At 36.6% G+C, this 16,208-nt stretch overlaps 1 protein-coding gene across 7 annotated transcripts in view; it reads right to left on the bottom strand.

Annotated features, from left to right (window-relative positions):
• ACER3 (alkaline ceramidase 3) overlaps positions 1 to 16,208 on the bottom strand; it is a 166,821-nt gene that overhangs the window by 57,435 nt on the left and 93,178 nt on the right. For 5 of the 7 annotated variants that reach the window (XM_040630883.1, XM_040630880.1, XM_040630884.1 and 2 more), the window contains 3 exons: positions 13,858 to 13,939; positions 10,827 to 10,862; positions 7,135 to 7,197 (listed from right to left, as the gene is read on the bottom strand). In XM_040630883.1, coding sequence (XP_040486817.1) covers positions 7,135 to 7,197; positions 10,827 to 10,862; positions 13,858 to 13,939 — 181 coding nt within the window. The remainder of the gene's footprint in view (positions 1 to 7,134; positions 7,198 to 10,826; positions 10,863 to 13,857; positions 13,940 to 16,208) is intronic. The other 2 variants (XM_040630881.1, XM_040630882.1) reach the window with 2 other exon arrangements.

Genomic DNA, 16,208 nt, shown 5'->3' with positions numbered 1-16,208 from the left:
GGTGATATCTCATTGTGGTTTTGATTTGCATTTCCCTGATGAGGATCACTGATGTTGAGCATCTTTTCATGTGTCTCTTGGCCATCTGTATGTCTTCTTTGGAGAAATGTCTGTTCATGTCTTCTGCCCAGTTTTTAACTGGATTATTTGTTTTTTGGGGTATTGAGTTGTGTAAGTTCTTTATATATTGGATAGTAACCCCTTATTGGATATATCACTTTCAAATATTCTTTCCCATTCACTAACTTGTCTTTCTGTTTTACTAATGGTTTCCTTTGCTGTGCAAAAGCATTTCATTTTGACATAGTCCCAACAGTTTATTTTTGAAGTTTATTTTTTTTGTTTATTTTTTTTGCTGTTTTACTAATGGTTTCCTTTGTTGTGCAAAAGCATTTCATTTTGACGTAGTCCCAACAGTTTATTTTGAAGTTTATTTTTTGCTTTTGTCTCCCTTGTCTCAGGAGACATATCTAGAAAAACGTTGCTATGGCCAATGTCAGAGAAATTACTGCCTATGCCCTCTTCTAGGATTTTTAGGGTTTCAGGCCTCACATTTAGGTCTTTAATCCATTTGAGTTTATTTTTGTGTATGGTAGAGAAAGTGGTCCAGTTTCATTCCTATGCATATAGCTGTCTAGTTTTTCCCAACATCATTTGTTGAAGAGACCTTTCCCCATTGCATTGAATATGCATATTTTATTTATTTTTTTAAAAGATTTTATTTGACAGAGAGAGAGGGAGAGATAGCAAGAGAGGGAACACAAGCAGGGGGAGTGGGAGAGGGAGAAGCAGGCTTCCTGCTGAGCAGGGAGCCCGATGTGGGGTTTGATCCCAGGACCCTGGGATCATGACCCAAGCCGAAGGCAGACACCCAACAACTGAGACACCCAGACACCCGAATATGCACATTTTATATATCCATTCTACTGCTGCTGGACATTGGGGTCCAATTTTAGATATTTATAATAACCCTGATATAATCACTTTAATATGTATTTTTGGAGTACATGTTCAGAGATTTCTATTCAGCATAAGCCTAGGAACCAAATTGCTGGATCAGAGTATGCATAAATTCAACTTTAGTAGTTTATACAAACTGTTTTCCAAAGTGGTTATGCCAATTAACATTCCCACCAATACTGTATGATGGTTGCGTAATATCCTTGCCAGTGAGCACTAGATACTGTAGTCTTTTTGATTTTAGCCATTCTGTTGGGTTTGTAGTAGCATCTCATTTTGTTTTTAATTTTTACTTCCATGATGACTAATAGATTGAGCACCATTTCACATGTTTACTGGCCATTTGAATACTATCTTTTGTTAAGTATCTCTTAAAATCTTTTGTTCATTTTTCTATTGGGTCTTCTACTTTTACTGGTTTGTAAGGGGTCTTTATATATACTAGTCTTTGCTTGGTCATATTTGTAAATATCTTAATCCACTCTATAGCATTATGTTTTCACTCTTATGATGTCTTTTGATGAACCCAAATTCTTAATTTTAAGATAGATGATTAGTGTTGTGTCTTGTAATGATGGCATAATTACCCATTTACTTAAGTACTCTTTAATGTCTTCAAATGTTTTATCACTTCTTCCATTTATAAGTCTTAGACGTTTATGTTACATTTATTCCAAGGTATTTCATATTCTTAGATGATTACTATTAAGTAGTACTTTCAAAAATATTTTCTACCTGTTTGATGCTGTTTTATATATATAAATACAACCATTTTTTGCATACTGTTTTCATATCATGTGACTTTGCTTTGTAAAATCTCTTCAAATTTTAGAATTTATCTGTAGATTTAGATTTTCTAAAGATACACATTTGTGTATCACTTGTGAATATTTACCATTTTATTTCATCCTTTTAAATTTAATTGCCTAACTGAGCCAAACCCTCCAGTACAATGTGAATAGAACTGCTGATAACAAGTTTGCTATCTCATGCTCAATCTGAAAGGAAAACTTTCACTGGTACATCACTAAGTGTAATATTGGTTGTAGGCTTAAAAAAATTTTTTTTAAATACTCTTTATCAGTTAAAGAAGATCTTTTTTATTTCTAATTTGCTCTGTTTTTTAAATAATAAATTAACATATTTTATCAAATACTTTTTTCTGTTTCTCTTGAGATAATTACACAATTTTTGTCATTTAATCTTTTAATATGATTTTTTTTTCTAAAGATTTTATTTTATTTATTTATTTGACAGAGACAGCCAGCGAGAAAGGGAACACAAGCAGGGGGAGTGAGAGAGGGAGAAGCAGGCTCCCAGCGGAGGAGCCTGATGCAGGGCTTGATCCCAGAATGCCGGGATCACGCCCTGAGCCAAAGGCAGACGCTTAACGACTGAGCCACCCAGGCGCCCCTTTTAATACGATTTTCTGATATTAGTTAATAGTCTACCCAACTTAACATTCCTGGGATATAACCAACTTAGGCATGATGTTTTATCCGTGTGTGTGTGTGTGTGTGTGTGTGTGGACAATCTGGTTTACAAATATTTTGCTTAGGACTTCTGCCTAATTAATTTTAACTCTTTCCTACTGTTCTTATTGGTATCAAAGTTTTGCTTGCCTCATACATGAGTTGGAGAGTATCTGTCCCTTTTGTTCTGTTCTCCATAAGAATCTGTTTAAGACTGGAATTACTTCTTTTACTGTGTGGTTGAATATTCTAGTGAAGTCATATTCGTGGGAAGATTTCTGACTACTGATTCAATTAATTTTAATGGTTATAGGGCATTTCAGATTTTCTATTCTTTATTAAGTTTCTGCAGGTTATACTTCTAGGAAATCTACTTAAGAAAATACAACTTTAAATTTATTGGCATAAAGTCCCTCATAATATTCACTTAACTTTTTAATGCCTCTAGGATTTGATGTAATATCCCCCTTTCATTTCTGATATTATTTGTGCTTGCTTTTTTCCTCCTTGATCAAATTCGCTAAGGATATATGTTAATTTTACTTGTCTTTTTGAAGAAGCAACTTACGGCTTTGCTTATTTTCTCTACAGTATATTTGTTTTCTGATTGTATTCATTTTTGCTTTTTATCTTTGCCTTGTTTCTTGAACTATATGCTAAAACTTCCCTTTTGGGCCTTTCTTCTTCTTCCTCTTTTTCTTTTTTTGCTATACACATTTTAAGGCTAGATATTTCTCTCCAAGTGTTAATTTTGCAGAATCCTACAAGTTTTAACATGTATTTATTTTCATTATGATTCAAAGTATTTTCCAGTACCTATGATTTCTTTGATCTATTATTATTTAGAATTATATTACTTATATTTAACATAATTGCATTATAGTCATAAATTATATTCTGATTTTAATCCTTTGAAATTTAAGACGCTACATGGGCAAATGTAATTTTTGTAAATGTTCTCTAAGGGCTTGAAAAAAATGCGCTTCTGCAATTGTCGGATGCAGTATTTTACATTTGGCTTATGGGTCAAGTTTATTTTTAATTAGTTAATTAATTAATTTCAGGGAGAGAGAGAGAGAGCGAGCATGAGTGAGGAGCCCAACATGGGGCTGGATCCCAGGACCCTGAGATCATGACCTGAGCCAAAATCAAAGAGTTGGCTGCCCAACTGACTGAACCACCCAGTACCCCATGGGTTAAGTTTCTTAAATACGTTAACTATTTTACATCGTATATCAATTACTGAGGGGTATGTATTAAAATCACCTAAAATTACAGATTTGTCTATTTTTTCTTTTAGCTCTGTCAATTTTTGCATTATATATTTGAGACACTACATGTATTAGAGATACATATAAATTTTAATTATAATTTTCTGATGAATTGAATATTTTTAACACTACAAAGTAAACCCTTAGCAAGAGAAATGCTTTTTCCTTAAAGTCTATTTTGTTCTATAATAAAACTATATCACATATACATATGACACAACTATGCTTAGTGTTTGCATGGTATATATACCTTTCCATACTGTCACTTTCACCCTTTCCATATCTTTATATTTCTGGTGGACTCTTTTATAAGGCCTTGATATATCTCCTGCCTACTACTTGTAGTCTCTCTACAATAGTAGAATCCAACAAATATTTATTGAGCATTGTATTAGACCCTGGGGATATAATGGTGTGGAGTAAAGGATTAATATCATGCATCGTCTTGATGTAGGCCTGGTTAAGAATGACCTCAGTCTCCCAGTTGAATACAACAGTTAAGATAAATGGAAAATATTATGTCTGTTTTGGTTGTGAAGGACTACACCTAGGTTGGAGGCTTGGGGCCTGCGTGAGAACAGTATGAAAGGTGCTCATTATAAAGAATGGTACAAAAAGGGGCTGTAGCCTCTATGTGTTACAATGACCTCCACCACACTTAGCTCTCATCCCTGGCAGCTGTACATAACTTATGTGGATGAGAGAGCAAAAGAATCTGTGTATATAAATAGCTCTGGATCTCCTGATTAAATGGAAATGTTATACCTGCTGTATTTGCACCATGTATCCCTTTATAGAGCTAAGTAAACAAAGCATTAGATTAGAGCTGATTAGAGGCTGATTGCCTGCTTAAATCTATAACTGCAGCCATGATGCTCTAATCGTGAACAAGGCAGGCAAGATCCCTGGCCTCACAGCCATTACAATCTAGTGTGGAAAGAGGTAAGTTATGAGGGAATTAAAAATGTAGTACTTAACTCTGTGACAGGGACTGTACAGAAGCCACTGTAGAAAAGCCACCTAATCTAGACTTATGCAGATCAGAAAGACTTTAATGGAGGATATAATTTTTAATTTTATAATCGAAGCATTACTAGAAACATCATTAATAATCACTGAAGTATTATTAAGAGAAGCTAGAAGTTGGGACGCCTGGGTGGCTCAGTCAATTGAGTGTTGGACTCTTGATTTCGGCTCAGGTCATGATCTTCCGTTTTGAGATTGAGTCCCCATGTCAGAGTCTGCTCTAGGTGTGGAGCCTGCTTGAGATTTTCTCTCTCCTTCTCCCTCTGCCCCTCCCCACCCTGTGTGCAAGCACTCTCAAAAAAACAAAAACAAAAACAAAAAGCGATTGGAGCTGGAAGAAAGTAACTGGCATAGCTTATAGGAAAAAAAAAGGACAACTAGACTATATTGTTGGAGGGAAGAGAGGGAAAAATGAAGTCAGAAAAGTACAACCAGAGGTCAAGTCTGGCTTTTCAAGTCACTTGAGTTGAACTTTATCTTATTAAGCAAAGGGAAGTCAATGAAGTTTCAGCAACAGCACAACATGATCACTTCGTGCATTAGAAAAATAACCCTCTCTTGCTGGGTGGAGAATGTAGGCAAGACCAATGGAAAACAAACCAATGATGAGGTATTACAGTAACCCAGGTGAGTGATGGGGCCTGAACCAGGTAATATCAGTGGGAACAGAGAGAAATAGATTACAGAGCTATTTAGGGCTTGGACCGATAATAATTTGATATGGCAGTCAGGAAGAGCTGGGAAAGTCAATGATGGCCTGGTTTATGACTTTAGCAGTTAGGTGCCATGGTGAAATTGTTCCTTGGGTTAGGGAATACAGGAAGAGAAGAAATACTGGAGAGAACATGGTGATTTCATTTCTAGATATGTTGAGTTTGAGGTGGCAGTCAGATATCCATGTAGATATCTCTGAGAACAGATGTTAGATAGCCGGGTCTAAATCTTAGGAAAAAAAAAAAATCTAAGCTGAAGAAACAGATTTACGAATCATCACCATACAGAAGTCAAGGGGAACAGATTGTTCAAGGAGTATATTAAACACATCAAATAATGGATAAGTTCAAACCTATACTCTGGAAGTGCACTGAGTCTTTTCCAAATTAATTTTCTTCTTTTCACAAGCACCTCCACCCCATACATTCTGATTCTCTCCTAGGATCTGTGGCAGACCCTGCTAGTGACCCACTCAGTATCCAATCTCTCCTTTTATTTATTTTTTTGTCTTTATAGAAGACTGATTTTATTTGGCTGACAATGTCCAGCTGTAAATTTGATTTCTCAGTCTCTCTTGCAGCTAGCGGTAGCCACGTGACCTTCACAACTTTTTTCTGTGCATATTCCTGTGTTAGTCATTTTTTAAATAAAAAAAGATAATAGAATGCATACTTTTTGCTCCTTGTAATTTTCACTTAAAAATATTTTCATTCTGATAATAAATTAAATTCCAAAGTAATCTACTACATCATCATATCACAGAAGGAATATGGGCTTTGGAATAAAAAAGACCTGGGTTCAATGTTCAGCGCTGCTGGTAACTAGGTGAGAAACACTGAACAAATTATTTAACCTTTCTGACTCTCCCTTATCTCATCTATAAAATGAAGATGATAATTTCTATACAGGTTTGTTGATATTTAGTAAGATAATAGGTAAGTCAATCTATATAAACTACATGAAAGCACGGTGCCTGGGTGGCTCAGCTGGTTAAGTGTCTGCCTTCGGCTTAGGTCATGATCCCAGCTCCCTGCTCGGTGGGGAGCCTGCTTCTTCCTCTGCCTGCTGCTCCCTCTGCTCGTGCACTCTCTCACTCTCTCTGTCAAATAAATAAAGTCTCTTAAAAAAATTACAGAATAAAATTTAAATAAATCTGCTTAAGTTCCTGCTTTTCAAATTGTTTATTGTGTTCTTTCTTACAAACCGTGAGAGTTAAATTAGAAGGGAGAGTAGTAAAATACTGATATGTCATGTCTAGAAATAATCTCTAGGAGATATCTACTTCAGTGAGAAGATTTTAAGCAATAGTACTCTCTGAGGTAAACTGCTTTACCAATTGGCTTAAAGAGGGTTCATTAACTTCTTAAAAGTTCTTTTAACCTATTTTCATGTATACTTTTTTTGTTGTTGCTTTCTTTTTTTTTTTTTTTTTTTTTAAAGATTTTATTCATTTATTTAACAGAGATAGCCAGCGAGAGAGGGAACACAAGCAGGGGGAGTGGGAGAGGAAGAAGCAGGCTCATAGTGGAGGAGCCTGATGTGGGGCTCGATCCCATAACACCGGGATCACGCCCTGAGCCAAAGGCAGGCGCTTAACCGCTGTGCCACCCAGGCGCCCCTGTTGTTGCTTTCTTACTTAAGATATATTAGTATTTCTACTGAACGTCGCAGGCATATGATTTTAGTATTACCCTTGGAGAGGCCATCGAATTAAATAAACAGCATTTGGCTCTCTTTTGGAGATGTCGGATCACCTTGGATTTAATACAGAAAAGTAGAGCTGTTATCAGTATTTTCTCCCTCAGGGAAGCTAACTGATTAGCAAGACAATCATCCTGGCTGTGACAGATACTTTTAAAGTGTTTATTAACTCTTTCCTTCTAATTGTATATCACCACCACTTACCTGTCTAGTCCCTACTCAAGTATCTCCTTTCAGAAGCCTTCTGTGATTATCACAGGCAGAAACTTACCCGTGTCATCTTACACCTTCGTATGTACTTTTAGTGACGCACTATTATTGGATTTATTGCCTTGTGCTTTACCTTATATAGTATTTTTATATTATCCTTGTGAAATAAAACCTCTCCTCGCTTCAAACATTTCATAGACGAGGAAACTGAAGAACAGGCACAGCATGTCCATGGATAACGAAGCAGCAAGAAATTGAGATCTCAAACTTCAAGAAATCGAAGTGGTAAGAAATCAAGATTCTAAACTCTCAAGCCAGAGTTCCTTTATATTAGATAACATTGCTCTTCCCTCCTTTTCCATTATTTCTAAGATCTTGACACTTACTGTAAATCTAGTCACAAATTCCAAAACAATTTTTCCAATTACAAATTTCAAAACAATTTTTCTAAATTTCTGTACGTAATATTAACAGTGACATAAAAGAATGAGAGTGAGGGGCGCCTGGGTGGCACAGCAGTTAAGTGTCTGCCTTCGGCTCAGGGCGTGATCCCGGCGTTATGGGATCGAGCCCCACATCAGGCTCCTCTGCTATGTGCCTGCTTCTACCTCTCCCACTCCCCCTGCTTGTGTTTTCTCTCTCGCTGGCTGTCTCTATCTCTGTCAAATAAATAAATAAAATCTTAAAAAAAAAAAAAAAAGAATGAGAGTGATATTCCACAAACTTAGACAAAAACAAGATTCTCAGAAAAAGCAGTTCTCTTTTCTAAAGAATGATATGCAGAAACTCATTAGGAATAGATTTTTGAAGTCATTAAGTATAAATAAAAAGCATTGATTCTGGGGAACCTGGCTTAGGTGAGTCGGTAGAGTATGACGCTCTTGATCTCAGGATTTTGAGTTCGAGCCCCACATTGGGTGTGGAGCTTATTAAAAAGAAGAAAATCAATTCTAATTACTTAACAGGACAGCAAAGAATATTCCAGATTAGACTTTCCTCTTCAAGTAAAACATTACGAATAGCAAGAAATATTACTGCATCACAATAGTAGGCCATCTTCCCTATTTTGTTTTTCAATATTAGAAGAAGTAATAATTTAGCTATATGCAATAGTTATATTTTGTAACCCTATCCTGAGTCATCTAAGCAGACAGACTGCACACTTGTCTACATTAGCACTGCTTTTACATACTGTATTATAAATATTTTTTTTACAGGTCTATCTTCCTGACCAGTGAGCTCCTTGAGACCAATAACCATGTCTTATTTGCCTTGGCTCATTAATATTAGTTAATATTTACTGACTACTTAGCATGTGGTAGGGGCTTTATATGCATTATCTCATTTATTTTTAAATTTATTTTATTTTTTAGAAGATTTATTTTTAAGTCATCTCTACACCCAACATAGAGCTCAAACTTACAACCCCCCAGATGAAGAGTCACATGCTCTATTGACTGAGGCAGCCAGGCACCTCTGCATTACCTCATTTAGACATTACCTCATTCAGACAACCTTAGGAGATTATTATACCAATTTTAGAGATACAGTATAATGAGCTCCTCAAGAGCAAAGACCCTGTTATTTTATTCACTAATATCTTTCTTATGCCTAGTACAGCACCTGGCATACTGAAGGCACTTAAAAAGTGTTTGTGGAATAATGAGGAAACCAAAGATCAAAGAAGTAAAGTAACTTGTCCAGGGTATACAGCTAGTAAGTAGAGACTTGATTTGAATCCAGGCCTGCCTGATTTTAGATATTTAAATTTTTGCTCCACTGCCTCTCTATTTCCAACTTCCAGCTCAGAATCTGGTACGGAGAAGGTACACACTGGACATCTGTTGAATGAATGAATGTCTTCTTCCTTCAGATTAATTACCTACTTCACCCTACCAGTTCTCTACTTCTTCACTTCTCTCCTGAGAAGGCCTAGTATATAACCCATAGCTATAAGCTTTCATCCTCCCTCCCTCCCTTCCTATTAGCAAACATTTACCACTATCTACAGAAAAGAAAATATGTATTACTGAAGAAAACACATGAGAGCTGCAGCATGGGAAGTTAGATGAATAGTCTGTTACTTTTATTACATAAACATAGTGTAAAATAGGTCTAAAACACAAAATGGAAAATCGATGGTCATAAACTTACAAAAATTAACCCCAAATTTCTGAATTTTGTTTTGTTGTGCTTATGATTTTTCTTTCTTATGAAGACAAATAAGAAATTTACAAAAGCTGAAGTATTCTTCATATAAATAAACTTCATCCTCTCCACTGTATCAATAATAAATAAAGAGGTAATTCCATAATGACATACTTCAAGCTAAAATAAACAGAAAGGTGAGGATGTCCTCTCTTGTAACATCTACTTTCAGCTTGCCTATAGAAAAGCAAGGCACAATAATGTGGTTTTGGAATTCATTTTAAGTAACAGATTTCAGTTAGATGATTATTATCTAGCTTAAGTTTAAAAAGATACAGGGACACTTAACTTTTATATAAGCACAAAATATTCTAAAACTACAAGGCTTCTGATATTCCTGAAATGTGTCCTCATTTATTGTTTTCTAGTTTGTTAAAAGAATTGTGATAGGAGTCAAACAAATCTAGGTTATAATCCTGGCTGTGCCCTTGAATAACTGTGTAACCACTGGGCAAATTCTTAGTATCTCTGAGCTCATTTCCTTTAAAATGAGCTCAATAATACCTAACCGTAGGACTGCAGGGGAGATAAGAGTCTGTGCAGTAATGCGCATAGCACCAGGCACATGATAGCATTCAATTAACAATGGCTCTATTTAGGGTCTGCTATTTTATTTTCCTCTGGTTTCATTATGGGATGCACTTAAATTATTATTTCCTACAGCAAAGTTTCCTATGTCTGCTTTCCTCAATATAAATAATCTTCCACCTTAAAAAACTCATAAAATATTAGGGGGGAATATTCAAGGAATTTTCAGTCTATCTTTTCTAGAAATAATGTCATAAAAAGGACTTTGTATGTGTATGTGCATGAATGCTTTCGGGTTTTTCTGTATAAGAGCAATGCTACACCTGCATTACTGACTACCAAAGCCAGTTGGGCCTGGGCATTGGCATCCTTTAGGCACTGGAGTTTGCAAACTCTGTTTCATTTTTTTATTTTTTAAAATATTGTATTTATTTATTTGACAGAGAGAGAGTGAGCACAAGCAGAGGGAGTGGGAAAGGGAAAAGCAGGCTCTCAGTTCAGCAGGGAGCCTGACACAAGGCTCAATCCCAGGACCCTGGGATCATGACCTGAGCCATATTCAGAAGCTTAACTGACTGAGCCACCCAGGTGCCCGGCAATCTGTTTTAAACACTTTCATAGGATATCTGCCATTTTATTTTCAGAAATTGTATTGCATATAATTTATCAGAAAAGGAAACACAATGCAGGTAAGTACTATTAAACAATCAAGTGTATAATCATTTTTTAAAATTACCTGATGGAATACAGGCTCCTTTACCTTAAGGTAAACCTACAAAATATTGAAAGAAACAGCATGTGAATGAACTGCATTATTGAAGGGGAAGAAAACTTATTCCAACAATTCTGCAAATCCCAAACCTCTCTTGCTTCCCTACTCCTGCTACTTAGATCTGACTCTAGCCATGTAAAACCAATCAGATTAAGGTGGCGTGCCAAAAAAGGGCTGGTACCTACAGGTGGGTCTCCCCCAGAGCTAGCTTTACCATGGTAAACTAAATGTTTCAAAGCTATTACGGATTACTCTGGCCTCTTGGTTGCTATATCAGCATCAAGGAAGGGCAATTAAGTAATTTAATGTTACTCATGAGGGGTGAAGAGGTTCTGTTGACAATGTCTATGACACATTTTTTTCACAACAGAAAGAACAGTGGACTTAGAGACAGGTGATAAATTTCAGAGTCTGCCACTTACTTGCCATATACCTTGAGCAAGTCACTTAACCAAAAGACTCATTTTTTTCCTTATCTGAATAATGGGAATAACAGTAGTGAGGCATAATAAGCTAAAATACATGAAAGTTTTTAGTATATAATGCATGCTCAATAACTGAAAACATTTAAAACAAATTTCTTGTGCTTTCTTTTACTTCCAAAACCTCTAACATGCTCACCTAGATGTATAACTCATCACCTAAATGTATTCCCAATTACACATACCCTAGTTTTAGGCTCCAATATCATGTGGGTGATTAAGTTTGATGCCTTTTTAAGATTTAGCATGCATTTACTGTCCTGTAGGAGTATGCCTTTAAAATGACATTGTGGAGAGGAATCAAAATTCAATCATAATCCTGAAATGGCTTCCATCATTTACAAGACAAAGTCCAAATTTCAAAGCTTTCCATGATTTCACTCCTGACCTTCTGCCTGGCCTCGCTGCTCTCCTCTTGTTCCCTTTTCATCCTAGGCTCCAGAAAGTACAGTGCCTCCACATCTTTAAACATGCCGCTCTTAACTTTGTTCAGAAATCCTCCCCTGCTGGCAAACATTCATCTTCCAAGATCCAGCTCAAACTATCCATCTTTCTTGAAGCCTTTCCTGGTCCCTTCTCCATGCAGCAGAAGCAGCCATTTACCCTCCTTTGTGCCCTCACTGACCATGTATAAACGTCATGTAATTTACTGGTTTGTTTCTCTACCCTACAAGGCAATCATCTCTTTGACAGCAAAGGCTGTGTTTAGATATCTCTATATACTCAGTTAATGTAGTGCTAACCTCACAAATTTAATGTATTTTTTCAATGTGGCTACAAAATTTCTTATTCCAGGAGGAAGTTCCTACCCTCACCACAATAAGAGCAGATTATTTCCTTTAGGCACCCACAGAGCTTTAATAGTAAGATGTATATGAGCCACTATATATCTGTAACTCTAAACTCAGTAAGGAAGAATGCTTTTCATCTCTGAAACGTGTTGTTTCAAAATGCTAATTTCCCTTTGTATAGTTTCATATCCCCATTGCTATTAATAAAAGAAATGCAAAAGGATATGCCTCTTAAAGACATTTTTTAAGGCAAAAGAATTATGGAGTCCTTACTGTGTGCCAGGTATTAATTTTCACAACTAATATGAAATGTATGCTATTATTATCTTCATTTTACAGACAAGGAAATCAACACAGAGAGATTAAGTAACTTGCCCAAGGTTCCCAGTTATTAAGTAACAGTGTTGGTCTAAACTCAGATCTGACTGACTCCCAAGCCTATATTTCTGACCACATCAATTCTAAACTTACAGAGGGGTCCAGTTTTGACTCTGCCACAAATTCCCCATATAAACTTGGTTGGACAGGCAAGTCACTAAAACTCTCTGGACTTTAGTCTCAAGTCACTAAAACTCTCTGGACTTTAATCGCTTCTTCTTTTTCTTTCTTTCTTTCTTTCTTTCTTTCTTTCTTTCTTTCTTTCTTTTCTTTCTTTGTAAGATTTATTTATTTGAGATAGAGAGGGGGGAGAGCACAGAAGGAGAGTAAGAAGAAGCAGACTTCTTGCTGAGCAGAGAGTCCGACATGGGGCTCGATCTCGGGACCCTGAGATCATGACCTAAGCCCAAGGCAGAACCTTAACCAACTGAGCCACCCAGGCGCCCCCTAGTCTCTTCTTTTATACAGTAATAAGCTTTCCTTTCACCTATGAAACACTAGGATTCTCTAATGATCAACGAGTATGTAGTTTATGTGAAGGACTATACAGTGCAGTGTTGAAGCATAAGAAAACAGTGTATCTGTTCTTTCAACCTCCTATTCACCTTCTCAGCTAACTTCTGCCTCCATCAACCTATTGTTGACAGTATCTTTATTACGGTCACTTGGTCTTTTAATTGAAATTTTTATAGGTCAAACCTCAATCTTTATTTTACTCATCTTCTCAGAGGTAACTAATACTGTTACTCCTTCTAGAAATCTCTTTGTACTCTGTGATATTGGGCTCTGCCTTTTCATAGAGCTCTGATTACTTATTCTAGGTCTCATTTGCTGGCTCCATTTCTTCTATCTGACCTTCAAATGTCAGTGTTCCCATGTACAGCATGGTGATTATAGTTAATACCGGGTTGAATACTGGCAATTTGCTAAGAGAACAAATTTCAGGTGGTCTCATATCTCTCTCTCTCTCACACACGTGAGAAGATAGGTTAATTAGCTTGAATAATCATTTCACTATGTATATTTTACACCTTGAATGTATATATAGTTTTTATTTTTAAAGTGATGACTTATTGAAATCCTTACGCATACTGACAGGCTGTGAATATCAAACAGACAAATCAACTGTAACTTTTAGGGTAAAGTATCATAACTGCATACTCTCGTTTATCTCTGTTTAAAAAAAAAAAAGTGTTCCATAGGGTTGCATCTTTGGTCATCTTAATGGTTCATGTTATCTCTGTGTCAGTTCATCTATTCCCACATTTCTAGTACTACTTACACCCTGACAATTCTCCAATCCACATCATATTCTTAATCTGTTAGAAACAAAATATGACTTACTGTGGTTACTATTAAACTGAATAGAACTAAGATAAAAAGCAGGTGGTAGTTTACAGAGTTCTTCATCTTGAAACATTCAAACCTTTAAGAAAACAGAGAACGAAAGAAACTTGTTTTAGAATACATAAGTAGTAAAACAAACAGAATGCTGTATTACCACTTATACACACACTTCTGGGTCTAGTGATGCCCATCATTTCCTCCTACCCAAACTCTTATCTCAGAGAACTTCCACCACGTACAGCCTCCAAGAGGCTGGGGAAATCAGGAGAAGGCACCTGGCTTAAACTGGGTACAATGAGAGGCTCTCTCCTGAAAACTTCGGAGTTTAGGAGTCAGAGACTAAATCAATTAAGTGTGAGGGTCAAAGTATAAAGCCTCATGGATTGAAAGTCTTATGCTGATATTTGGGCATTTAAATTGAGTGAACAAGAAGATGAATGAGCAGAGAAGTGATCTGCATGGAGGGAAAAATAAAGCAAATTCAAAGAACTGAGACCATGCAGAGAAGAAGTGATGGAGATAAAAGGGTGGGAGAGAGAAGCTGCCCTTGAGTTGTAGTCAGGCTGCACTTCCTGCTATTGGGTTTCATACAATTTCCTCATGTGCTTAAAATAAATAAATCTCTCTTACCTCAAGCTGGCTTGAGTAGGTTTCTACATCTTGCAATGAGCCATCCCTGACTAAGGCACACTATTACAGAAAATACCACTCTATTAAAATTGTCTCTTTATAGTCTCCTCAACCAGACTGTGAACTCCTTGTGTGCAGGGATAAAATCTTTTTCTCGTGTATCTAATCACTTGGCTAGCAAATACTCAGTAAATAAGGAAATATGAACAAATATTTCACCATCAGTTAGGTATCCAACCTTTGAACCTATGTTTTAGTAGAAGCAGCAGGAGAGTTTTCAATTTACTAATTAACTGGCTGCAGGATTTGGACCCAACTCCTATTTCCTTATCTCTACAGAAAGGCAGTTGGGCCCAGATGATTTCTAAGATCTCTTTTACCTTCCAATTCTGTGACTTGATGACTTATTTTAAAAAAAGCTCACATGAAAGTATTTTTGAGGGGGCAGCAAACTATTGCCCAAAGGCCCAAGCTTGTTTTTGTAAATAAAATGTTACTGGAACAGTCACACTCACTTGTTTACATATCATCTATGGCTACTTCAATGCTACAGTAGCAGAGCTAAAGAGCTGCAACAGAGACCATAGGCCCATAAAACCTAAAATAATTACTACTATCTGTTCCTTTACAGGAAAAGTTTCTGATGAGCTCTTTTATTTTTTTTTTTTAAGATTTTATTTATTTGAAAGAGAGAGAGAGAAAGAACAAGAGCAGGGGGAGGGGCAGAGGGAGAGAGGGAGAGAGACAGAAGCAGACTCCCTGATGAGCAGGGAGCCCAACACAGGGATGGTTCCCAGGACCACGGGATCATGACCTGAGCTGAAGGCAGATGCTTAACCAACTGAGCCACCCAGGTGCCCCCAGATAAGCTCTTTTAAATAATACATTTTCTCAAATGATCCTGATTTTTAGATATCTTTAGAAGAAAATATTCTGGGGGTGCCTGGGTGGCTCAGTCAGTTAAGCGTCAGACTCGTGATGCTGGTTCAGGTCATGATCTCGGGGTCCTGAAATCGAGCACCACATCAGGCTCCATGCTGAGTGTGGAGCCTGCTAGGGATTCTCTCTCTCCCTCTCCCTCTGCCTCCCTACCCACCTACTGCTTGCACTAGCACACTCTCTCTCAGAAAAAAAAAAAAAAGAGAGAGAGAGAGAGAAAGAGAAAGAGAAAGAGAAGAAGACGAAAATATACCTGAGCTAGCAATAATGATCATATTGAAAAGGGATAACCATCACATAAGGGGTTTGGAGAAATTTTAAGCACTAGTGCTAGGGAATGAAACGCATACTTAGAAAGTAAGTTTATTAAATTTGTAGTTTAATTTCCAACTCTGACACTTACCAACTACATGGCCTTAGGCACGTCACCTAAGCATAAGTTCTGCTTATATCCTCAGACAAGTTACTAAATCTCTCTGTGCTTCACTTCATCATCTATAAAATGGGGATAATACCCATTTACCTTGCACAACGGAAAGAATTAGAGATGATTGTATAATACCTACCACAATTACAGGTAAAAGTACATAACTATTATTTTTATGGCATAATATATAAAATTTTTATCTATATTTATATACATTCATAACTCAAGGGAAGGCAGATTACACAAGTCAAAGTTAAGTAAGAGTATCTAAACTGGCCATAGGGTTTTGAGATCATAAAAGTTAATAAGCAACATGATTATAACTTCCCACAGATTATACTCTACATGGAGA

Source organism: Ursus maritimus, unplaced genomic scaffold, assembly GCF_017311325.1.
Source record: "Ursus maritimus isolate PB19 unplaced genomic scaffold, ASM1731132v1 scaffold_16, whole genome shotgun sequence".
NCBI classification, from domain to species: Eukaryota; Metazoa; Chordata; class Mammalia; order Carnivora; family Ursidae; genus Ursus; species Ursus maritimus.
This window is presented reverse-complemented; position numbering and strand designations above follow the sequence as displayed.